This window comes from Anomaloglossus baeobatrachus, chromosome 2, assembly GCF_048569485.1.
Source record: "Anomaloglossus baeobatrachus isolate aAnoBae1 chromosome 2, aAnoBae1.hap1, whole genome shotgun sequence".
Classification (NCBI taxonomy): Eukaryota; Metazoa; Chordata; class Amphibia; order Anura; family Aromobatidae; genus Anomaloglossus; species Anomaloglossus baeobatrachus.
Window position 1 is genome coordinate 213,439,054 of NC_134354.1, and position 25,954 is coordinate 213,465,007.

General features: G+C 42.1%; 1 protein-coding gene across 4 annotated transcripts in view; it reads right to left on the minus strand.

Moving 5' to 3' along the window:
• Positions 1-25,954, minus strand: part of PHTF1 (putative homeodomain transcription factor 1) — a 217,597-nt gene that overhangs the window by 64,136 nt on the left and 127,507 nt on the right. For all 4 annotated transcript variants that reach the window (XM_075335599.1, XM_075335598.1, XM_075335597.1 and 1 more), the window contains 3 exons: positions 12,410-12,496; positions 7,682-7,876; positions 3,450-3,578 (listed from right to left, as the gene is read on the minus strand). In XM_075335599.1, coding sequence (XP_075191714.1) covers positions 3,450-3,578; positions 7,682-7,876; positions 12,410-12,496 — 411 coding nt within the window. The remainder of the gene's footprint in view (positions 1-3,449; positions 3,579-7,681; positions 7,877-12,409; positions 12,497-25,954) is intronic.

Sequence of the window (25,954 nt, forward strand, 5' to 3'; positions counted from 1 at the left end):
TTGAGGGTCTAGATACTAGTCCCTTTTTATTTGGTTTTAGCTTGATAGGGTGTTATTAGCATTCATATATTGATAACAAGTAGCGCATAGTGGGTGCGGAGCCTCGCTTTTGAATGTAAATCCTCTGTGGAGGTTAATTTTGTTTTGATCTAGTTGCAAGAAGAAACAAGTGTTAATTAAGTGTTTATGCATTTGTTGTAGTAAATTGCATCCCTCGATTGAACTCTGGTCTGAGGCTAGGATGAACTATCCAGGGACTCGGTGGTCACCCAACTGGAGAATGGAGGAATATATATCTGTAATCACAATCAACATCCTGGGACAAAATTAATTGGATTGTCATCGTTATGAAGAAACTTTTGAATTTATTATGACATGGACTCTAATATTGGATTGAGTCATTTACTGGTGGATCCGGGTTGTAATTTTGAATTAAGAATCTTCCATAGGGATTTGAAGATGTTGAGAAATTTTTCGTGTTCCTTGTTCCCTGCTTTCTTCCCTGCTGTTCCTTCCCCCTTTCCTCGCCCTCCTTCCCCCCCTTCCCTTTTTACCTATTCCTTCTCCACCCTCCCCCATCCCTTATCCCCCAGTTCCTTTTCCCTGATCCCCTCCCCTCTCCCTATGATAGGCAATTGAGCACGGTCTGGGATAGCTTTTTATACAATTGTATGCCATTGGTTAAGTGTAAGTCACCTGGAGTTCAGTTGTGACCAGGAGGGCAGCATTACAATATTGCAGAATATATGATGGGTATAGTTACCCCGGGGGGTATAATCTAATGCGATTTTGGATAGAATGTTGGGACGGGTGTGACCATCACTCCCCTTATAATAGTTATATACGAAATAATAGGACTCCTTTTGTAATGCTACATGGTATGGACCTTCACTGAGTTCCTACTACTGGAGGGAGCAGTATAGTTAGGATACTGTCATTGAACTCGGGTTTTTCCCCCTTTCTGTAACATCAACCATGGGTTTAATAATGTATACTTAATTACTTAGATCAAGCTTAAACGGGACATAATTCCCCTGTACGCGGCCCTACCTAGCTTGCCGGGTGCTCACTCCAATGTTGCGGTAACCTTGCAGCGCCTGCTGTTGTGTTTGGTTGCCATGGTAGCAATACCGAGGTGACTGACACGCAGCGTGCGTTTCAACCACCGGAACTTGGAGAGGGCCGTGATATACCCGGAGGTATGGATGTGTCCGCGTCACCAATGGGGGTGGGCCGGGCATACGTCACCGCACACACAGTATGGAGGTTCCGGTACCACTATAAAAAGGCGCACTTTTCAAAGATATGCACACACGTCCCCTGAAGAAGTGGGAAACGCGTGTCGGGATAAAGGACGGTCACGCCAATTGCTATTACAGTCAGGTCAGTGTATCTTTACATTGCCGTAGTTTGCTTCAGCCACTCTGGGGAGGTAATGTCTAAGGCAGAGACGCTGGTTTCACTGTGTGTTAGCTTACTTGTAATGGAATCACTAAGGATTCACTTTAATATATGAGTGTGATCAGCCTGGTGAGGCCAGGTAGAATCCTTATAAGTCCGCGATATATAATATTAATTATAGTGATAATAAAATCATCTGTTGTACCTCAGTATTAATTACATAACCGGTTGTATACCCAGCGGTCATGGCAGGAACTGCAGGTGAGCTTGAATAACACAGATATAGGCTATTGTAGGATTAATTATCTCCAGACGGCATTGTGGAGATTACTGTTATAATGTTGGTATGTTGACATGTCCAGTGTGATAAGTCTGATATCTCTTGTTTGACACATGTGTTTGTTAATATTTTTATATGAATTAATAAAGTCTAGCGTTTTAGGTTAAACACCGTCCCTAATGGTTCTTTGTGGTTATAAATTGATGGTGGTGTAAAACCCGGAGTATGAGGGTTATAGATTTAGGACAAATGACGCATATATATATATATATATATATATATATATATATATACAAATATTATATGTTAGTGTAGGAACCCACAAGAATGAGGATCCGTGATGTGGATTGTGGGCTTCTGTACTATGCCATATTATCAGCCAATACCTCATATATTTATATATTCTTTTGCACAGAACATTTTCTACAGGATGCAGCCAGGCCTCTTTTTGTTAGGCCTTGCATATTATAGACACTGTCCCTGCATGGAACACATATTTAGTACTGCAAAAGCCCGCTGGCATCTAATAGGATGGGCATAACTAATAGACTGCTTACCAGATACTGTGAACCTGCATGTCTGAACAGTGCCTTATGCAAGTCACAAGTGTGCAATTTTACCATCAAGCAATCGCTCTCCTCCATGATTGGACACGGTGGAGTGATTTGCTCCTCTTGCACCTGTGATGTCTCCATTTTTTAGAGGTCTTGCTGCTTCCTGGCAGTGCATTAGTTTTTTTGGCCTGAGCAGTTTACATCTTCTGCCATTTTTCTGTGAGTAATTGTTATATGTTTTTTTAGTGCCTGCACCCGGCTTCCCTCCCGCATATTCTTAGCGCACCATTCTTAATAAAGTGGACTTTTATGCAAGGCATTAGTTAGTGACACTTTCTTCCTCTACTCCTTGATTTATATTTTTTTTGTCCCATTTATTGAGTAATCAAAACAATTATATACTTGTTACAGATGTGGTGATATCAGCTATATGTCTTTTTTTTGTTTGGTTTAAATTAAATGAAATTACTTTTCATTTAGAAGTTGTAATTGTTTAACTTTTTTTTAAACATTTAAAAAATGTTTAATTTTTTTTCTTACAATATTTATTAGTCCTACAAGGGGACTTAAACACAATAATTTTATTGTACTAATGATACTCTGCACTACTCATTTAATGCAGAGCATTATCAGGCCTATCAGTGTTTGATGAATGGCAGACCTCTGAATATAGCAACAATAAGTACACCATTATTGAGCTGATTGAGCTTTGGGGAGGTGATTGTGTGACAGGGGGAAAATTCTTCCTCTGTCACACTACCAATACTTACATGCTGATGTTGCTATTGACCTTGGCTGGTAAAGTGTTAATTGAGTGCTACAACACTGGCAGCATTCAATTCACTTTGCTATATCTCTGCTAGTAGAGTGTATTGAATGCGGAAAAGTGTCCCAACCATTAGGATGTGAACAGTCAGTGAGCTGATGCCTTGTGGTTAAAGTGCATGGCCATGGATTGGCAGGCAGCACAAGGTTAAGAGTCTTGTTTAATGGATGTCTGCCTCTAGTATTATTCTAACATTTCACTACATAAAACTAAAGTAGTGATCCTAACTGACCTAAGAGAGGGAATATGTGATAGGATTAGATGTTGAGAATTATGTATAATAAGATGTATTTAAACCTATGCTTTCAAGTGTACATGCAAGTAATAAACTATATTTTCCACATTATAGTATATTAACGGAACATAGAATAGATTACTAAACCCATACTTGTTTCAAGATGATCCCACTGATGTCCAATACTGACATATCCGCTTTCTTACACTCATTCTTCTCCCATATGATTGCACTAATTCTCTCAGATGGAGGACGTGTGCCTTGCAGCCAAAACAGGTGATTCTAAAAAAACAGATGTAAGACGCTGTAGGTTAATATATATTAAAAAAAAATAAAAAAAGGCATCAAACTTTTTTAATCCTATTAACCAAATTCAACTTTGTAGCATGAAACCAGTGCATGGAAAAAGAAAAATTTTGCTACCTCATCTGAAAGCAGCATAATGTAGAAAAAGAGACCCTGATTCCAGCGATGTGTAATGTTACAACTGTGTCAACACACTCATACGGTTTACATACAGAACAGTAGAAACACATTATACCTGTGCCCAACAGGTCCATGTTCAGACTAGGATAATCCCTTATCTGCCTCTAAAAGACCCCCTTCTACCTCCTTCTTCGCTTTAATTAATGGAAAGTAAGTGTCTCCTCCCCTGAGTTAGGCAGATCAGTGACAAAATCCATGATGGAGACAGGCTCTGTGGGGCACATTACAGAGAGGGAGGTTATGGAGAGGGGCAATGTATGGAGGATATCATGGTGAGAGGCAGTGTGGGTGGGATATTTTGTGCAGGAAGCACAGTAAGGAACAATTATGGTGCAGCATGGAAGATATCTTTATTGATGGGGCTGCAGAAGGTGGAAAAGAGGGCAGTTTGTAGAGACTAGTTCAAGCCATGAAATCTCATCATAGTATCTGAACTATGTGGAGACAAAAGGGATGGGAACGATCAAAGAAGAGGTCAACTATAAGGTACCTGGATGTGCTGAAGCCCTGTATATGGTAACAGACCCTGCATGGATTAACTGCACCCAACATGGATTATAAAAGCACTACATGAATGGAGCTGCGCAGTATGAGTAAAGGCCCTGTCACACACAGAGATAAATCTGTGGCAGATCTGTGGTTGCAGTGAAATTGTGGACAATCAGTGCCAGGTTTGTGGCTGTGTACAAATGGAACAATGTGTCCATGATCTCACTGCAATCACAGATCTGCCAAAGATTTATCTCTGTGTGTGACAGGGCCTTAAGGTAATATTATTTTGGATTAATTGTAGCGTTATTCTATTGAAGATGACATTTTTGTGTGTTTAATTTAGACTTTTGAACTATTGTATGGAATAATGAAATGTATCTATTTGATATTATGTATGGAACAAATTTTGTCTGGATAAACTATACTGCAATAAGAAGAAAGGTTTCTGTATTTATCTCGCACTGTGGTGTGAAGTGATCAGTATTGTTAATGTTGGATTGAAGACATTTTAAATAAAGATTTATATAAAAAATTAAATAATTAAAAAAAAGTCTGTATGGTCACAACAACTCCCAGTATCTCCTTACCATTGTTAAGGAGCTACTAGGGGTTGCAGCTTCATGTGATACAAGTGTATCATGGGGCTGACCTGGAACTGCAGTTGATCTCTTTACTAAACTTGGTGATGATTTTTTTTTTAGCACAAACTCTCAAAATCCTTCTCAAATACTCAAAATTCAGTTCTGCAGTGGTAGTCATGAAATGCCGCTTACATTTTTTTGAAACCCTTCAGAGTGGTTTTATATGACAATGTGGCCTTTGAAACAAAAAACAATTGTGCATCTGTGTGCTTAAATGGTATTTTATCATGAAAGTAGGGCATTTAAGTAGAAGCATACAATAGTGATTTCCTCATCTCAAACAATTAATTGAAACAAAAGCCAACAACAGTGGTAGTTATACACCCCCCCAAAAATGTCAATGTCTCATGTTAAAGTGGGATTCCACTTTTGAAACAAAGAACTATTGAGGGGGTGTGGTTTAGATGGGTGGATGCTGGGCGTGTCCATAATTTTTTATACAGTTATGTATTTTGCTATTTGTTACAGTTCTAGAAACACCTACAGTTATGCATAAGTTGTATGTAGTAGATAATATAGAGTCCACCCTTCGGGGATTGGAGATTTTGAATTTACAAACTGCCTTGAATTTTCACCAGCGCTGAGAGAATCCCTGAAACCTCTGAAGTAACCAAAAATGAATTCAACACTCAATAACTTGTCATGTGGCCTTGATCATCAGTTACAGCTTGACAACGACATCTCATGCTGTTCACAAGTGGAGTTATTGTCTGCTGAGGAATGGCATCTCACTCTTCTTGAAGGGTGGACTTCAGGTCAAAGAGGTTGTGGAAGCAAATTATATATCTACAAGATAGTTGATAATTTATTGATAGTTAGGATCCAACCACTCGGCAGAACAGGAAACGTTTATTATTGTTAGAATGGAGCCATAGTGCGCACGTGCAACCTGTGCTTCATTTATTTTCAATGGGTCCCCAGTGGTGAACAAAAGTTATCACCTAACTTATGTATAGAAGAGAACTTGTTTTTATTGGATAACCTTTCCAACACTTCTATTTTTTAAAGCATTTTCACTTTGCTTTTTTTTTTGACACCCATGCCTTAAACGTTTTCACAGTATAGTTTATACATATACTATATGTGAGTGTGTTTGTTTGTGTGTAGATTAAGAAACCTAATTAAGTGCAGAGTACTCTCAATAAATGATACCACTTACAGTGCCTACAAGTAGTATTCAACCCCCTGCAGATTTAGCAGGTTTACACATTCGGAATTAACTTGGCATTGTGACATTTGGACTGTAGATCAGCCTGGAAGTGTGAAATGCACTGCAGCAAAAAAGAATGTTATTTCTTTTTTTTTTTTTTTTTTTAAATTGAGAAAAGTTTATTCAGAGGGTCCTTTATTATTCAACCCCTCAAACCACCAGAATTCTGTTTGGTTCCCCTAAAATATTAAGAAGTATTTCAGGCACAAAAAACAATGAGCTTCACATGTTTGGATTAATTATCTCTTTTTCCAGCCTTTTCTGACTAATTAAGACCCTCCCCAAACTTGTGAACAGCACTCATACATGGTCAACATGGGAAAGACAAAGGAGCATTCCAAGGCCATCAGAGACAAGATCGTGGAGGGTCACAAGGCTGGCAAGGGGTACAAAATCCTTTCCAAGGAGTTGGGCCTACCTGTCTCCACTGTTGGGAGCATCATCCGGAAGTGGAAGGCTTATGGAACTACTGTTAGCCTTCCACGGCCTGGACATCCTTTGAAAGTTTCCTCCCGTGCCGAGGCCAGGCTTGTCCGAAGAGTCAAGGCTAACCCAAGGACAACAAGGAAGGAGCTCCGGGAAGATCTCATGGCAATGGGGACATTGGTTTCAGTCAATACCATAAGTAACGTACTCCACCGCAATGGTCTCCGTTCCAGACGAGCCCGTAAGGTACCTTTACTTTCAAAGCGTCATGTCAAGGCTCGTCTACAGTTTGCTCATGATCACTTGGAGGACTCTGAGACAGACTGGTTCAAGGTTCTCTGGTCTGATGAGACCAAGATCGAGATCTGTAGTGCCAACCACACACGTGACGTTTGGAGACTGGATGGCACTGCATACGACCCCAAGAATACCATCCCTACAGTCAAGCATGGTGGTGGCAGTATCATGCTGTGGGGCTGTTTCTCAGCCAAGGGGCCTGGCCATCTGGTCTGCATCCATGGGAAGATGGATAGCAAGGCCTACCTGGAGATTTTGGCCAAGAACCTCCGCTCCTCCATCAAGGATCTTTAGATGGGTCGTCATTTCATCTTCCAACAAGACAACGACCCAAAGCACACAGCCAAGAAAACCAAGGCCTGGTTCAAGAGGGACAAAATCAAGGTGTTGCAGTGGCCTAGTCAGTCTCCTGACCTTAACCCAATTGAAAACTTGTGGAAGGAGCTCAAGATTAAAGTCCACATGAGACACCCAAAGAACCTAGATAACTTGGAGAAGATCTGCATGGAGGAGTGGGCCAAGATAACTCCAGAGACCTGTGCCGGCCTGATCAGGTCTTATAAAAGATGATTATTAGCTGTTATTGCAAACAAGGGTTATTCCACAAAATATTAAACCTAGGGGTTGAATAATAATTGACCCACACTTTTATGTTGAAAATTTATTAAAATTTAACTGAGCAACATAACTTGTTGGTTTGTAAGATTTATGCATCTGTTAATAAATCCTGCTCTTGTTTGAAGTTTGAAGGCTCTAACTTATTTGCATCTTATCAAACCTGCTAAATCTGCAGGGGGTTGAATACTACTTGTAGGCACTGTATGTTTTCTCACCAGCTTCCTGCTACCACCAGCATAGTTCTGTGGGAGGTCATCATCACTGTCACTCTCACATGATGATCGACTTTGTGGTCCATGTACTAAATCATCCAGCATATCTTCTGTCTCAGATTCTTGCCGAGTACTTTCAGGGTCCTGATGAGAGACTGTATACCTCTGGGTACTGCAACTAACCCCAGATCTGGAGCTCTGTAAAGTGGAAAAACCACAAGTATATTTCAATTCATCTCACCTGCTTAACCATTTGCAATATCATAGTCTACAATAATGTAGCAAAAGAAATGGTTGAGTGTAACTGTCTATAATTTTCCTTGAAGATAACTACAACCAAACCTTCTAAATATTTATTGTATGAAATAAATTAAATTGTTATTTAGAGATGATCTGATCAATACTCAACAGATCGAATTCTTGTCGGATTTTCTGAAATCCGCAGGTCTCATGAATTTGCAGGTCTAGTGAATTCAAAAAGTTTGCAATTCGATTTGCGCAGATTGGCCAAATGAAAAAAAGAAAAAAAAATCCTTTTTTTTCCACATTTAAAAAGGATTGATCATCTCTACTGTTATGTATAACTGCCAATATCTTATGAAAAGTATAGACCAACAAAAGGTAAAAGAAGGCATGAAAGGTATCTCAAAAGATATAAATAAAAATAATAAAATACAAAGGTTAGCATATAATGTTACTTATATTCTATGTACTGTTTACATTAGTATTTTCTATGCTCCACTCTATTTTCCTGGATATTCTATCCATACTCCAATACTTAATGGATACTTATACACATATGTTTGCATAAATTGCATTTTATGGCTACATGCGCACGCTGCTTTTTTTCCTGCTTTTTTGCTGCTTTTTTGGCTGCAGTTTTGTCAGCTGAACTTTCTGACATCTGACTTCCCAGCAAAGTCTATGAGAAGTCAGATTTGTCATGCGCACATTGCAGTTTATTTGTCAGCGTTTTTTTTGTCAAAGGTTTGTTCCAAAAAAAATGCAGCATGTTCATTCTTCCTGCGTTTTTGTCAACATTTGTCACCCATTGAAATCAATGAGGGCATCAAAAACGCAGGAAAAATGCATGCTAATCAAAAGTGGTGCATTTTACCTGCCTTTTACCTGCGTTTTTGCTAGCAAAAACGCAGGTGATTTGTCAGGAAGTGAGGTCAGGCAAGTGGTCCCGTCCCGTCTTCCACGTGTTCCCCGAAGTACCGCTGTCCCCAGGGGAGATGATGTGGAGGACGGGACTATCAGCAGCAGCAGCGAGAGGGGGATGGACATTGGCAGCTGAAAACATTGATTTTTATCTCTCTCTGCTGCCGCCGCTGATAGTCCCGTCCTCCACGTGTTCCCCGAAGTACCACTGTCCCCAGCGTGCACGCACAGGGGAGATGATGTGGAGGACGGGACTATCAGCGGCGGCAGCAGAGAGAGATAAAAATCAATGTTTTCAGCTGCCAACGTCCATCCCCCTCTCGCTGCCGCCGCCGCTGATAGTCCCGTCCTCCACGTGTTCCCCGAAGTACCGCTGTCCCCAGCGTGCACGCACAGGGGAGATGATGGACCTCTCTCACCGCCACCGCCGCTGAAAGTCCCGTCCTCCACGCTCCTGTCGGCTCCACGCTCCTGTTGGCTCCACGCTCCTGTCGGCTCCACGCTCCTGCCGGCTCCACGCTCCTGCCGGCTCCACGCTCCTGCCGGCTCCACGCAGTAGCGCGATCAGCTGAGCTGTCACTGAGGTTACTCGCGGCCACCGCTGGATTCAGCGGTGGCCGCGGGTAACCTCGGTGACAGCTCAGGCTGATTGCGCGGCTGTCTTCATTAGCTGCATGGAGGTGACCGGAGCGGCGGTGTCTGCTGCTTCTCCGGTCACCTGCATGCAGCAGAGCTGGATGCGACGCTGGAGCATGCTGGATAACGCCGGACATGGAGTGCTTTGTCGGGGTTATTAAATTGGTAATGAGGGAATGTGTTTGTGTTTTTTATTTATAATAAAGAATTTTTCGGGCGTGTGTGTGTTTATTTACTGTAATTTACAGATTAATCATGGAGGGTGTCTCATAGACGCCTGACATGATTAATCTAGGACTTATTGGCAGCTATGGGCTGCCAATAACTCCTTATTACCCCGATTTGCCAACGCACCAGGGCAAATCGGGAAGAGCTGGGTACAGTCCCAGAACTGTCGTATATAATGGATGCGGCCATTCTGGGTGGCTGCTGACTGATATTGTTAGGCTGGGGGGCTCCCCATAACGTGGGGCTCCCCATCCTGAGACTACCAGCCTTCAGCCGTATGGCTTTATCTGGCTGGCATTAAAATTGGGGGGGACCGCACACCGTTTTTTTTAATTATTTATTTATTTCTAATTTTTTTTTTTCAATTCAACAAGCTTTATGGGCTTGTTTGAACTGAAAAATACATGAAACAATTGTTGACAAAACTGCAGCCAAAAACGCACCAAAAAGCAGCAAAAATGCACCAAAAAAGCACCTACATTTTTTGTGACATTTCCAGGCTCTCTCTGACAAGGTGCAGTTTTGGCTGCAGTTTGTGAACACGAAAAAGAAGCAGCGTGCGCATGTAGCCTTATAACTGCTTTATATATACCCCTGTGCTTCTATTATGACTTTTTTTTACCATCACTTATATATGCCCACAATAAATTATGTGCATATTGTCATCAGTTTATATAGTTTTGTCTCAAGGTAGCTTTTTTTTTTAACTCTTGATATTTACAAGTCCACTTCTCTATTTTATGGAGATTTTGTTTTATGTACTAAATTTTATACTAAATGTTATATTTAGTATATTTCAATAAAATGTATTCATTGCTTTTGAGATCCCTTATTCATTTGGTGATCTATGTTATATTTTGAGGAATATCTTGATAACCTTTGGCTATTTATGTTTTGATGCCTTTGTGACCTTTTTGGGGTGTTTTCTACTGTAATGTCCAGGAGACAGCCTGAAAAGGGAAACATCATCCATACTCAGATCCAGAAAAATGTTCCCACTTATCTCTAAGTCATCTTTATCTAATACTTGCCTCTTTTTGTTCCTCAGCTTCTCTTTGCTCACTTAGGGTCAGGAAAGGGCCGAGATTGAGGTAAGTATTTTTAGCTATGGTCTGTGTCTTTACTAATGGGGGAATCTATTCTGGATTCTGTATTAAGGGAGTTGGATTTGGGTTTTGTATTAAGGAGGAAACTTGCCCAGGGTGTATATTTTTTTTCAAGGAATATAATTTATTTAGTAGTTGAAGTATGTCGTATACAGCTCTGGCAAAAATTAAGAGACCACTGCAAAATTGTCAGTTTTCTGATTTTTCTCTTTACAGGACCAAATTTGAAGGACCACCAGATCAAAACCCTGTCATGATCAGCACAATCTCCAGACCTAAACCACATTGAAAACCTCTGTAATGTAATCAAGAAGAAGATGGATAGTCACAAGCCATCAAACAAAAAAGAGCTGCTTACATTTTTGCACCAGGAGTGGAAAAAGATCACGCAAAAGCAGTGTGAAAGACTGGTGGAAAGCATGCCAAGACGCATGAAAGCTGTGATTAAAAATCATGGTTATTCCACAAAATATTTATTTTTGAACTCTTCCTGAGTTAAAATATTAGTTGTCTCTAAATGATTATGAACTTGTTTTCTTTGCATTACTTGAGGTCTGAAAGCAATGCATTTTTTTGTCATTTTGACCATTTCTCATTTTCAGAAAATAAGTACATAATTTATTGCTTGGAAATTCAGAGACATGTTGTCAGTAGGTTATAGAATAAAAGAACAATTTACATTTTACTCAAAAATATACCTATAAAGAGAAAAATTGACAATTTTGCAGTGGTCTCTTAATTTTTGCCAGAGCTGTGTATTTAATAAGAAGGTTTGGATTCATTTTTGCATCTACTCTTGGTGTCTTTATTTCTTGTCTGGGGTATATTGATTTTGTGGGTCGGCTATGCGTTTGAGTTTTTTGTGTTATTTTCCCATAAATCACAGTTTATTACTGTAAGAAAGGCACAAATGATAAAACAAAGGTGTTGGTTAAAGTATTTAGAGGGAGAGAATAAACCAGACATGTTCATCAGGAATGTCCTCTAAGCACGGAGCTTGAAGTTTCCCTTGCAGGTATGTTAGATAAAGTAACTCTTGGAGATAAAAGAATCAATAAATACTATAATGAGCCAAGAGCATGGTGCAACTTGAACTTCTCAAGTACACAAATAATATCCAATATTATTCTTATTATGGTGAACCTATTCTATATGATTAAGCGCTATGTTTGAGGACTCCATTGGGGTTTGAGTAAAGTCTCATTACCAACTTTGTCGTCTACATCATGTTCATTACAAAACCCTATAGGCAAATTATAGAAGCATTAATCAATTAATTTACCAGTGTGCTCGCCTTAAAGTTCCAATACACATTAGATAGTTGTCAGCCAAACGATTATTCAGCTGACAGCCATCTCTCTAGACTCCCAGATCTTCTACTGAAATTCAGTAGGCTTTATCCTAGTTTCCCCGATATCACCTGTTCAGGGGAGATTTGGGTGGCCATATTAGATTGTTGGCCGAACCTGTAGATATTAGTGGGTTCGGCCGACTTTAGTCTAGTTTTTATGGGGGGTGGGGACTTTAATGCTTGTTGGAGAAAACCAGAGTTTTTATTTTAATAAGTCAAGGTTTAAGAAAAAAATATTTACTGCACCTGACTGATGACAGATTCTTCCTCAGAGTCAACTGAGCTATCAGATTCCTGGACTTGTATTTTTCTTTTTAACACTTTATGTTTTTCCTGAGGGAAATAAAAGGTCCTGATCATTAAAGGTCAATAAATGGTCATTGGCGTCCTGCAAACTATGTCAACAGCACATTGATCAGATAGGCAAAACCAATCAACATGTAAACAAGAAAATACACTTGCACTGAGTAGTGTGATAATGAAATATAGCTTGAAAGATCATTGAGTAATAATAGGAGCTAAAAGAAAAACACAACTAAAAAAACCAATCCAGTTACAAAACAAGTTTTCATCTTTATTAATACTTTGATTCCCTCAGATGCCTCAGAATGATACCTTATTCGCCTTTACTTACTTTACCTTGTATATTTAAGAATTGCATAAACACTAATGGTATGTTTATTACATTAGTGTAGCAACAGTTCACAAAATAAAAAAATGTAGCGTAACATTAGGTCAATGCGCTCCAAGGAAAGGTTTCTAGGCAGAACGGAGCCAAAGCAGAGCCATTGGCATAGTGACCCATAACTCTCCTTTGCAGGGCAACCAAGGGGTTAATTTAGCTGCAGGGGAAGAGCGGGCTTTTGTGGGGTCAATAGTTTAAGGGGTGGGTTAATAGGGCCAGGGGAGGATAGAAGGGGTAGGATGTTATATATATATGTCCAGGGGAGAGGGGGGGCACCATATCGGCACGAGGCACCAACAGAGAAGTTCCCGCCCTCCCGCCCTACATTTCAATCTTTTGTGGGGGAGGAGCTGGGGTAACTGTATTTTACCTTTGTGTGTTCAAGTCATTTCGGCGAGCGGTGGGGAGAGGGGTTCTTGGAGTTGGTGGAAATGTCGGGCAGGGGAGTGGTACATCGGATGGATGGGGACCACACACCCTCGTTTATTCTGGAATGGTAATTGTCTGGTGGACTTGGGGGCTCTCCAGGGTGGGGTCCCCTGAGAGTGGGTTAGGGATAAGGCTTTCCGGCAACGGTGGAGCCCCCGAGCTTGTGGACGCGGCTGAGGGCAAAAATGCTGGATGGTTTGATAAATAATATTTGGTGTCCATCAGGTTTTGGGGCTCCAAGAACCTCCCTTGCGTTTATATAAGTGGTTATTTATTTGTATTGTTTGTTCATAAAAAGGAGCCAATGTGACAAATTTATCCAATAATGGTGTTACATGTTCATTAAGGGATGGGCAGTGGTAGTTTAATGGGTCGGTGGGTTAACAAGCCGTTTGGGAAGCCCCTGCAGTAGGGCAGTCAAAGGTCTCCTAATCCCATAAAAGATTTAGAAGCTTAAAATAAATAGAAATAACTGATACATTTCAGAAGTTGAGTTATAATTGTAAAAGATGGGCAATTGGTACTGAGAAAAAGGGCAAAATGAGCGCTTTCCAAAACAAAAGAGAACAAAAGGACTCATTTTAGTTATAGTACCCAAATCACTTGTTTTAAAAGGAATATATCACCAGGTTTTTGCAACCCCACCTGAGAGCAGTATGATATAGGGCAGTGGTCCCCAACCTTTCTAACCTTGAGAGACACATTCAGGTATCCCGAGCCACATCCAACTCCCCCACCCCCTCAAAGTACTGATACCCAGAGCTACCATTACCGGTATAATAACAGCCAAAGCCTTTTCACAGAACTCACACAGAGGCAGTATACCAAGAACCAGGTGTTCCCACAATAACCCCATTCAGTATTCTTGTATCAATCACTCCCACCACACTGTCACACCCTGCTTGAAGTACTTCCTCTGACAGGTAATACAAGCCTGTCTCCAGCCCACCATACTTAACCCCTTCATGACGTATGACATAACGATACATCATAGGCTGTGTCCGTCTCTTTAGTGCAGGCCCACGCGGTGAGCCCGCATGTTTCTCCGCATATATCCACTGATCTGATCAGCTGACATGTGCAGCTAACAGGCGTGAATGGATCGGAGTGCCACCCCCACCTGTAAACCAGTTAAATTCCACTATCAATCTCTGACAACGGGATGTAACATGCACTAGCGGGGAGCATGTCTTTCCCCACCCACATTAGGAAGTCCAATGGTGCCCCGCTGCCGCCTGTGCTCAAGGCAAATGCCTGCTCAACCCCCCTAGATATGCCTCTGATATAGTATATTATAATGTGTATATAACAATAATAATAATATTGTAATTTTTCTCTAATAAGTAATATTCTTAAACCTGTGCATTACAATACACTTTATCTTTAAGTGCAAGAGAAGTAATCTAATGTGTGTATATGCTTGAAAGATCATGTTTGCTTATCCAATAAAAAATGGCTCAAATATCACAATAGTCCAGAAAGTATCTTGCTCATTACAATATTTGTTTGCATAGTAATTATAGTGCCATCGTTATTTAAACAGAATCATAAATTACTTGCATATTTCAATTTCCTAAGGGAAGAAACATATTAATTTTTCATGGCATACCTATTTGGTTCATCAGTTACTTAAAGGGTGATTGAACCTTCCTCCCAAAGTAGATTACACATGGAAGATACTTTCACAGTGCACGCTACATTTGACTGAATATTTAATGGAGGCACATAGTTAATATTCATTTTAATTTTGAAGAAACAGTGCTAATAGCATGATAGTATCAGTTTTACATGTCAGAGATGCAGGAAGTGAGTTTCTGCATCTTAAAGAGCATTTCTGTCTTTATTTTTTTGCATTTCCTTCGGTTCTGCAGTCAGTACAGCTTTCATAATGTAATGTCTTTTAGAGTTTGACTCTTCTTACAGAAGCCATGAACATTGTTATATACATACATACGGTATATCAAAAAAGTTAGTACACCCCTCACATTTATGTAAATATTTTTTCATGGGACAACACTGAAGATATGACACTTTGCTACAATGTAAGGTAGGTAGTGTACAGCTTGTATAAGGGCTAGGACACACGGTGAGTAAAACGGTCCAAGTGGATTGCAAAAAAAAAAAATCGCATTCCACCCTGACCCATGTTACTCTATGGCGCCGTTCCCATCTGCGATTATTTTCTCAGCCCTAATTGGACTGAGAAAACAGTTGCAGCATGCTGCGAGTGGAATCCGATCCATTTTCACTCTCACCCATACAAGTCTATGGGTGTGAGAGATGCAGTGCATTGCACTCGGATGACACCAGAGTGCAGTGCGATAATCGAATCAGCTGGCAATGGAGGAGATAGGGAGATTAATCCCTACCTCTCCTCTGCAGCATCCGCCTTCTCCTCAGCAGCTTTGATCCATTCACAGGATCATATCACAGTGACATGACACTCGCAGCACAGCGGAAGCCGAGAGACACATCCGATACACACGCATCGGCTGCCATATGCTCATGTGGCCCCTGCCTAACAGTGTAAATTTGCGCTCTAAAAAACTCAAACAGCCATTAATGTTGAAACCACTGGCAACAAAAGTGAGTACATCCCTAAATGAAAATGGCCAAACTGTGTCCAATTAGCAATTTTTCCTCCCTTTTGTCATCTGACTCATCACTGTTACAAGGTCTCAGGTGTGGATACTGAGGAGGTGTTAAATTTGGTGTTATCTCTCACACACTCTCATACTGGTCCTTGGAAGTTCAACATGGCACCTCATGGCAAAGTATTCTTTGAGAATCTGAAAAAAACCGAATGCTGCTCTACATAAAGATGGCATAGGATATAAGGCTAATTTCACACATCAGTTTTTTCCATCAGGCACAATCCGGAAAAAAACGGATAAAACGGATCCGGCGCCGGATCCGTTTTATCCCCATTGATTTGTATTAGGGCCGGATTGTGCCTGATGGCCTTGCGTTGCATCCGGCTTTTGCCAGACCCGTCATAATTGCCTAAAGTGGCGGCCGGAGGGAACGTATCTTGTAACGGTTTTTTGTCCGGCAAAAAAAACGCATCGATCCGGCGCGATACGGCGTGTTTTACAATGGAAACCTATGGACGCCAGATCCGGCATAATGCGGTAAAAAACGGATACGGCCGCTGGATCCGTTTTTGTAAACTGAGCACGCTCCAATGTATTGAAAAAAACGGATCCAGCAAAAAAAAACGGACAAAAAGGATGTAAAAACGGATGCGCTGGATCCGTTTTTGATAGATCAGGTATATTGGAACCGTCAAAAAAAGGATCAGGCACATTAGTTTTTGCATATTCTGCGCCGAATCCGTTGCATCAGGCACACGCCGGATTGTGCCTGATGCCAAAAACTCATGTGTGAAATTAGCCTAAGAAGAACACCATGAAACTGAGCTGCAGCAGTGAGACCATACAGTGGTTTAACAAGAAAATAATATGGACGTATACCCTGCTGTAACTAAATAAAAGCATAATGCATATAAATAAACATAGGGTACTTAGGAAACACTATTTTGATCAAAAAAGCATAAAGCCATCCCACCACAACGAGGTGTACCCAACAGTACCTATACTCTCTAATATTAAAACCTCACCGTATTTGTACTTATTCATATAAATCTGAATAAGTACAAATAGGGTGCGGCCCCCTTCTCAGTAAGCTGCGCATTACATTTCATCTAGTGCTTTCCATGGCTGTGTGTCCAGTTGGGTCCCAGCCACTCTCTGCCCTTATTTAGATTAATGTCTGTTGACACATGGGGATATTTTAATATTAGAGAGTATAGGTACTGTCCCGATTGGGTACACCATGTCACGGTGGGATGGCTTTACGCTTTTTTGATCAAAAACAGTGTTTGCTAAATACCCTAGGTTTATTTATAGGCATTCTGCTTTTATTTAGTTACAGCAGGGTAAATGTTCATATTATTTTCATCTTTGTTTTTTATGTCTTATAGCCAGTGTGAACATGAGCTGACAAGTTACATGTGTAACAACTCATACTCCGGCTCACATTTTTTGTTTTTTAAATGGTTTAACAAGACAGAATCCGCTAAACAGGCCTCGCCATGGTTGCGAAAGAAGTTTAGTGCACGTGCTCAGTGTCATATCTAGAGGTTTTTTATTCAAAATAAACGTATGAGTGTTGCCATCATTGCTGCAAAGGTTACAGGGCTGGAGGGGTCAGTCTGCTCAGACCAGACGGTACACACTGCATCAAATTGGTCTGCATGGCTGTCTTCCCAGAAGGAAGACTCTTGTAAAGATGATGCACAAGAAATCCTGCAAACAGTTTGCTGGAGACAAGCTGAAAAAGTACATGGATTAATGGATCCATGGACTGTGGTCTGATGAGACCAAGATAAACTTATTTGGTTCGGATGGTGTCAAGCATGTGTGGTGGCAACCAGGTGAGGAGTAGAAAAACAAGTGTGCCTTGCCTACAGAAAGGCATGGTGGTGGAAGTGTCATAGCTTGGGGCTGCATGAGTGCTGCTGGCTGTGGGGAACTACAGTTACTTGAAGGAAACATAAATGCCAACATGTACTGTGACATGCTGAATCAGAGCATGGTATCCTTACTACGGAAACTGGGCTGCAGGGCAGTACCCAACATGATAACGACTCCAAATACACCACCAAGATGACCACTGTCTTGCTAAAGAAACTGAGGGAAAAGGTGTCTGACTGGCCAAGTATGAGTTATGAGTAGTGATGGGCAAACCCGCAGATTTCTGGGATCGGCAGGTCTAACCGGATTTAAAAAAAAAAACAAAAACAAAAAAACAAACAAACTTGGTTCAGGCCCACAATTAATCCTGGATATCTGCCTGGATGCCAATCCCCATATAAGTCTATGGGAACTTGAATCATGTGCTTTAAAATAGTGGTAGAAAGGGCTCGGGGGATTAGAGCAGGCGTGTTATATTTACCAGTCTCCGCGCAGCTGTAACACTGCTACTGGGGGAACTCATTATTCTTCATGCATGTGCACTGCTTCCCCCACCCATCTGCAGTCTCGACATCTGTGATTGGTTGCAGTCAAACCGCCTGCTCCACCCTGTGTGACAGTATGTCTGACTGCTTGGAATGTGTATATGTCTAATGGGTGTCTATAGTGGTGTAAAAATAAATAAATAAATTGGCATAAGGTCCCCCAAATTTTATGATACAGAGTACAAATAATGCATATGTCTACAGGCTGCTTACATTGGATGTGTGTCAAAATAAAAGGGACCTCATGCAGCTTTTTTAATTATTTAAATAAATAATTTTAAAAAACTGTGTGCAGTCCCCCCCCATTTTGATACCCAGGCATGATAAAGCTGACATGCTGGGGGCTGATATTCTCAGGCTGGGAAGACCCATGGTATTGGGCACCTCCAGCCTATAAATAGCAGCCTTCAGCCGCCCAGAATTGTCGCATCCGTTAGATGCAATAATCTTTGCAGTTTACCCGGGATTGTAAACTGATTTCCAGATTTCCGCACCGAATTTTCATCTCCAGGTAGAAAACCGCACGGAAACAGCGTCAAAACTATTTTTGTGCATTTTTTTGCCAAGAGATACAGATTTGGTGCTGAAATTCATACACCAAATTTCTGCACCAAATCTGCATCTCCTGGCAAAAAACGCATCAAAACCGCATGTATTATGATGTGGTTATTATGCAAATGTTTGCCTGGAGATGCAGATTGGGTGCAGGAATAAGAATTATAAATTTCAGCACCATATCTGCATCTCTTGGCAAAAAGTGGTGCGATTTTCTGCCAATAAATGCAGGTCTGTGAACTCAGTGAGCTCACATGTTGGCATTTATTTTTTAGATGGTTTCATAAATATGCCCTACTGTGTTATGAACTAATCAGCTTCCAGTTTTTAAAGACAAAATCCAAAACTTATACAAGCTGCACCCACAGGAGCCTAGAAATGCCTATTTCTTATGGTAGCGGGCACTTTAAAGGGAAGGTATCGTCAAAAAAAAAAAAAAATAATAATAACTGAAAAATGTAAAGTAATAATGTTTAAATGTTTTGTTTAAATATTTTTTTTTTTTTTAATTGTGCAAAATATAAAAAAAAAATTAAAAAGTGTGATATTTTCCACTGTTAAACACTAGGGGGAGCAGCTGCTGAAATCCTACAGAACTTCCACTGTATAAAAAGCTCAGATTACAGCCTGCCGTAAAGTGGGCGGAGTCTGCTCTCCTGTGTGTGGTGGCACGCCTCCCCCCTCCTAATCTGAGTGTTTACAACAGATAACAGAGAATGACATGTAGGGACACAATGCACAGCCATTTTCCTGGTGACTAGAAATGTCTAAAGTGTCACCAAGGACAGCAGGAGTATCACACAGGAGAGAATTAGATACACAGCTCAGCAGACAGTATCACACAGGAGAGGATTAGATACACAGCTTAGCATACAGTATCACACAGGAGAGGATTAGATACACAGCTCAGCAGACGGTATCACACAGGATAGGATTAGATACACAGCCCTGCAGACAGTATTACATGATAGGATTAGATACACAGCTCAGCAGACAGTATCACACAACATAGGATTAGATACACAGCCCTGCAGACAGTATTACACAGGATAGGATTAGATACACAGCTCAGCAGACAGTATCACACAACATAGGATTTGATACACAGCCCTGCAGACAGTATTACATGATAGGATTAGATACACAGCCCTGCAGACAGTATTACACGATAGGATTAAATACACAGCTCAGCAGACAGTATCACACACGAGAGGATTAGATACACAGCCCTGCAGACAGTATCACACAGCAGAGGATTAGATACACAGCCCTGCAGACAGTATCACACAGGATAGGATTAGATACACAGCTCAGCAGACAGTATCACACAACATAGGATTTGATACACAGCCCTGCAGACAGTATTACATGATAGGATTAGATACACAGCCCTGCAGACAGTATTACACGATAGGATTAAATACACAGCTCAGCAGACAGTATCACACACGAGAGGATTAGATACACAGCCCTGCAGACAGTATCACACAGCAGAGGATTAGATACACAGCCCTGCAGACAGTATCACACAGCAGAGGATTAGATACACAGCCCTGCAGACAGTATTACACGATAGGATTAGATACACAGCCCTGCAGACAGTATTACACGATAGGATTAGATACACAGCTCAGCAGACAGTATCACACAGGATAGGATTATATACACAGCTCAGCAGACAGTATCACACAGGAGAGGATTAGATACACTGCCCTGCAGACAGTATTACACAATAGGATTAGATACACAGCCCTGCAGACAGTATTACACGATAGGATTAGATACACAGCTCAGCAGACAGTATCACAGGAGAGGAATAGATACACAGCCCTGCAGACATCACACAGGATAGGATTAGATACACAGCTCAGCAGACAGTATCACAGGAGAGTATTAGATACACAGCCCTGCAGACATCACACAGGATAGGATTAGATACACAGCTCAGTAGACAGTATCACACGATAGGATTAGATACACAGCCCTGCGGACAGTATTACACGATAGGATTAGATACACAGCTCAGCAGACAGTATCACACAGCAGAGGATTAGATACACAGCCCTGCAGACAGTATCACACAGGATAGGATTAGATACACAGCTTTGCAGACGTCACACAGGATAGGATTAGATACACAGCTCAGCAGACAGTATCACACAGGAGAGGATTAGATACACAGCCCTGCAGACATCACGCAGAATAGGATTAGATACACAGCTCAGCAGACAGTATCACACGATAGGATTAGATACACAGCTCAGCAGACAGTATCACACAGGAGAGGATTAGATACACAGCCGTGCAGACAGTATCACACAGGAGAGGATTAGATACACGGCTCAGCAGACAGTATCACACAGGATAGGATTAGATACACAACCCTGCAGACAGTATCACCGGTACACACAGGTACTCACATGCAGTGGGGTGCGCGCACACACACACACACACACACACACACACAATCATCCCTGATGGGGACCTTATGCCACACACACACACAATCACCCCTGATGGGGACCATGTGCTATACACACACACACACACACACACACACACACACACAATCACCCCTGATGGGGACCTTGTGCTATACACACACACACACACACACACACACACACATACACACAGCAGCGGCGGCGGGCAGAGCGGGGACTTGGGAGAATGGAGGGAGGGGAGTGTCATTGGAGACGGTAACGGCGGGGGGGAGGGGTGGCGTTAGTAGCTGGGGCAGAGCGGGGACTTGGGAGAACGGAGGGAGGGGAGTGTCATTGGAGACGGTAACGGCAGGGGGGAGGGGCGGCGTCAGTAGCTGGGGCAGAGCAGGGGCTGGGGAGAACGGAGGGATGGGATGTCATCGGAGACAGTAACGAGGGGAGGGGAGGCGGCCCGTACTCACACATCCCGGCAGGTGACAGGGGTAAAGTGGAGCAAACAGCACACGCTGTGAGCTCCACAATAATGGCACTGAACATCCTCCCTCTGCTGTGTCCTGGACAGCCCAGGGGGCGCGTCCAGGTCACAGCAGACGCCCACTGTAACGTACGGCATGGGGTCGGAGCACGACTATCAGAGTCTATGCACAGGGGCTGCCATAAAGGAAGGAGTTACTGTCGTTACACAGACAGCAAATCCAGCATGGCAGCCCCCAGTGCCTCAAGTAAAATAAGAATTACATAAAAACTAAATAAGCTGCGATTTTCATTTTGTATTAGAAATACTTGATTTCATAATCACTATTTTTAATACAAAAATAAAAAACTGCGATACCTTCCCTTTAACATCTGTTTAAAATAGTTTATCAGTAAAATCAAACCCTCTAAACCGTGTATATGGGCGTGCATGTCTTTGAAAGCTAAATCCATCAACACATTTGTATCTTCAATCTACTGCTGTCCTGAGAATTTTTCCTGCGAATCAAGCTGAGGTTGGTGCTGGGTGGTGAGAACCTCAGGAGGCAGAGGCCCTGGAATTGCTTTTGCATACTCAGTACACTTAACTACTTATTTGAATATAAATTAAAATATTATGAATACAGCAACAGATAGAAGATATAAAGATGCCAATTGAATTACAATTTGAGGTCTTGGTTCCACTTGCTATCGGATCACAGCTGCGGAAAAGAGGGAGGGAGCACTTTCTCCCTCTTCTCCGCTGCCTGTAACTGCGTACATCGCACTGTGGTTGGATGACATGTGAGTACAGTGCGATATTTCATGTGCTGCCATAGACTTGTATGGCTGCGTGTGAGCTGAGACTTGCTGCCAAACGCAGCATGCTGCAATTCATTTCTCATGCCGATATGTCATGAGAAATCAATCGCAGATATACACTGCCCTACAGTTTTGCACTAGAGTGAGAGCAATCCGATTTTTTATCAGATTGCACTCGCCCCTGCAAAACGCAAGTGGAACTGAGGCCTAAAGGACATGCAATCCTCATATACAGTTAGGTCCAGAAATATTTGGACAGTGACACAAGTTTTGTTATTTTAGCTGTTTACAAAAACATGTTCAGAAATACAATTATATATATAATATGGGCTGAAAGTGCACACTCCCAGCTGCAATATGAGAGTTTTCACATCCAAATCGGAGAAAGGGTTTAGGAATCATAGCTCTGTAATGCATAGCTTCCTCTTTTTCAAGGGACCAAAAGTAATTGGACAAGGGACTCTAAGGGCTGCAATTAACTCTGAAGGTGTCTCCCTCGTTAACCTGTAATCAATGAAGTAGTTAAAAGGTCTGGGGTTGATTACAGGTGTGTGGTTTTGCATTTGGAAGCTGTTGCTGTGACCAGACAACATGCGGTCTAAGGAACTCTCAATTGAGGTGAAGCAGAACATCCTGAGGCTGAAAAAAAAGAAAAAATCCAACAGAGAGATAGCAGACATGCTTGGAGTAGCAAAATCAACAGTCGGGTACATTCTGAGAAAAAAGGAATTGACTGGTGAGCTTGGGAACTCAAAAAGGCCTGGGCGTCCACGGATGACAACAGTGGTGGATGATCGCCGCATACTTTCTTTGGTGAAGAAGAACCTGTTCACAACATCAACTGAAGTCCAGAACACTCTCAGTGAAGTAGGTGTATCTGTCTCTAAGTCAACAGTAAAGAGAAGACTCCATGAAAGTAAATACAAAGGGTTCACATCTAGATGCAAACCATTCATCAATTCCAAAAATAGACAGGCCAGAGTTAAATTTGCTGAAAAACACCTCATGAAGCCAGATCAGTTCTGGAAAAGTATTCTATGGACAGATGAGACAAAGATCAACCTGTACCAGAATGATGGGAAGAAAAAAGTTTGGAGAAGAAAGGGAACGGCACATGATCCAAGGCACACCACATCCTCTGTAAAACATGGTGGAGGCAACATGATGGCATGGGCATGCATGGCTTTCAATGGCACTGGGTCACTTGTGTTTATTGATGACATAACAGCAGACAAGAGTAGCCGGATGAATTCTGAAGTGTACCGGGATATACTTTGAGCCCAGATTCAGCCAAATGCCGCAAAGTTGATCGGACGGCGCTTCAAGCATACAGCCAAAGCTACCCAGGAGTTCATGAGTGCAAAAAAGTGGAACATTCTACAATGGCCAAGTCAATCACCAGATCTTAACCCAATTGAGCATGCATTTCACTTGCTCAAATCCAGACTTAAGACGGAAAGACCCACAAACAAGCAAGACCTGAAGGCTGCGGCTGTAAAGGCCTGGCAAAACATTAAGAAGGAGGAAACCCAGCGTTTGGTGATGTCCATGGGTTCCAGACTTAAGGCAGTGATTGCCTCCAAAGGATTCGCAACAAAATATTGAAAATAAAAATATTTTGTTTGGGTTTGGTTTATTTGTCCAATTACTTTTGACCTCCTAAAATGTGGAGTGTTTGTAAAGAAATGTGTACAATTCCTACAATTTCTATCAGATATTTTTGTTCAAACCTTCAAATTAAACGTTACAATCTGCACTTGAATTCTGTTGTAGAGGTTTCATTTCAAATCCAATGTGGTGGCATGCAGAGCCCAACTCGCGAAAATTGTGTCACTGTCCAAATATTTCTGGACCTAACTGTATGTGGTTTAGGGGGGTTGTCCTTATAGCTTCAGTTCAACAGTGAAAAATAGGTGACTCTTGACTTAAAGCTGTATTTTACCATCATTGTCAGTATTAGAGATGAGCGAACCGGTCGCGGTTCGGCTCGAGGTTGGTTCGCCGAACGGACCTCCCGTTCGAGTTCGGTTCGTCGAACGTTCGACGAACCGAACTCGAACTGCATAGGAAACAATGGCAGGCAATCACAAACACAGAAAAACACCTAGAAAACACCCTCAAAGGTGTCCAAAAGGTCACAAACAACTCACAACACATGGGAAAGTGACAAGGACATATACTCATGCGAAAACAAAAGAGCTGGACAAGGAAAAAGAGTAGGACACACAGATATATGAGTATATGCAAGGAAACATCGATTCCATTATTGTGCAACTTGAGCCCTGCTCATTTTAGGCTTCCAATGTTGATAAATTGCCTGAGCTCGCCACGTACGTCTTGGGGATCTTGTCGTGTCCTGCAGCCAGCGTTCTCTCGGAACCTGTCTTCAGTGCTGCTGTGGGTCTGCTGGCAGATAAGCACACGTGTCTGTCCACTGACAATGTGGACATGGCTCTCAGAGGACTTTTCTTCCCCTGGGTCAGCCAGGGGACGGGAAAGGCACGCGTATTTTTGAGAGTGCTTCATGCAAAGCATCTTTTTCTTTTTCAAAAGGGGGCTCAACCGATGCCAGTCAAGTGGGGTGTGTGTGGCCCAGTTAGTGGCAACGAGGGAGACTGTGGTTGGAGTCCCCTCGCTGTGTTTCTAAAAGAACCAAGATGAACAAGTCATGGCTCTCAGAGGACTTTTCTTCCCCTGGGTCAGCCAGGGGACGGGAAAGGCACGCGTATTTTTGAGAGTGCTTCATGCAAAGCATCTTTTTCTTTTTCAAAAGGGGGCTCAACTGATGCCAGTCAAGTGGGGTGTGTGTGGCCCAGTTAGTGGCAACGAGGGAAACTGTGGTTGGAGTCCCCTCGCTGTGTTTCTAAAAGAACCAAGATGAACAAGTCATGGCTCTCAGAGGACTTTTCTTCCCCTGGGTCAGCCAGGGGACGGGAAAGGCACGCGTATTTTTGAGAGTGCTTCATGCAAAGCATCTTTTTCTTTTTCAAAAGGGGGCTCAACCGATGCCAGTCAAGTGGGGTGTGTGTGGCCCAGTTAGTGGCAACGAGGGAGACTGTGGTTGGAGTCCCCTCGCTGTGTTTCTAAAAGAACCAAGATGAACAAGTCATGGCTCTCAGAGGACTTTTCTTCCCCTGGGTCAGCCAGGGGACGGGAAAGGCACGCGTATTTTTGAGAGTGCTTCATGCAAAGCATCTTTTTCTTTTTCAAAAGGGGGCTCAACCGATGCCAGTCAAGTGGGGTGTGTGTGGCCCAGTTAGTGGCAACGAGGGAGACTGTGGTTGGAGTCCCCTCGCTGTGTTTCTAAAAGAACCAAGATGAACAAGTCATGGCTCTCAGAGGACTTTTCTTCCCCTGGGTCAGCCAGGGGACGGGAAAGGCAC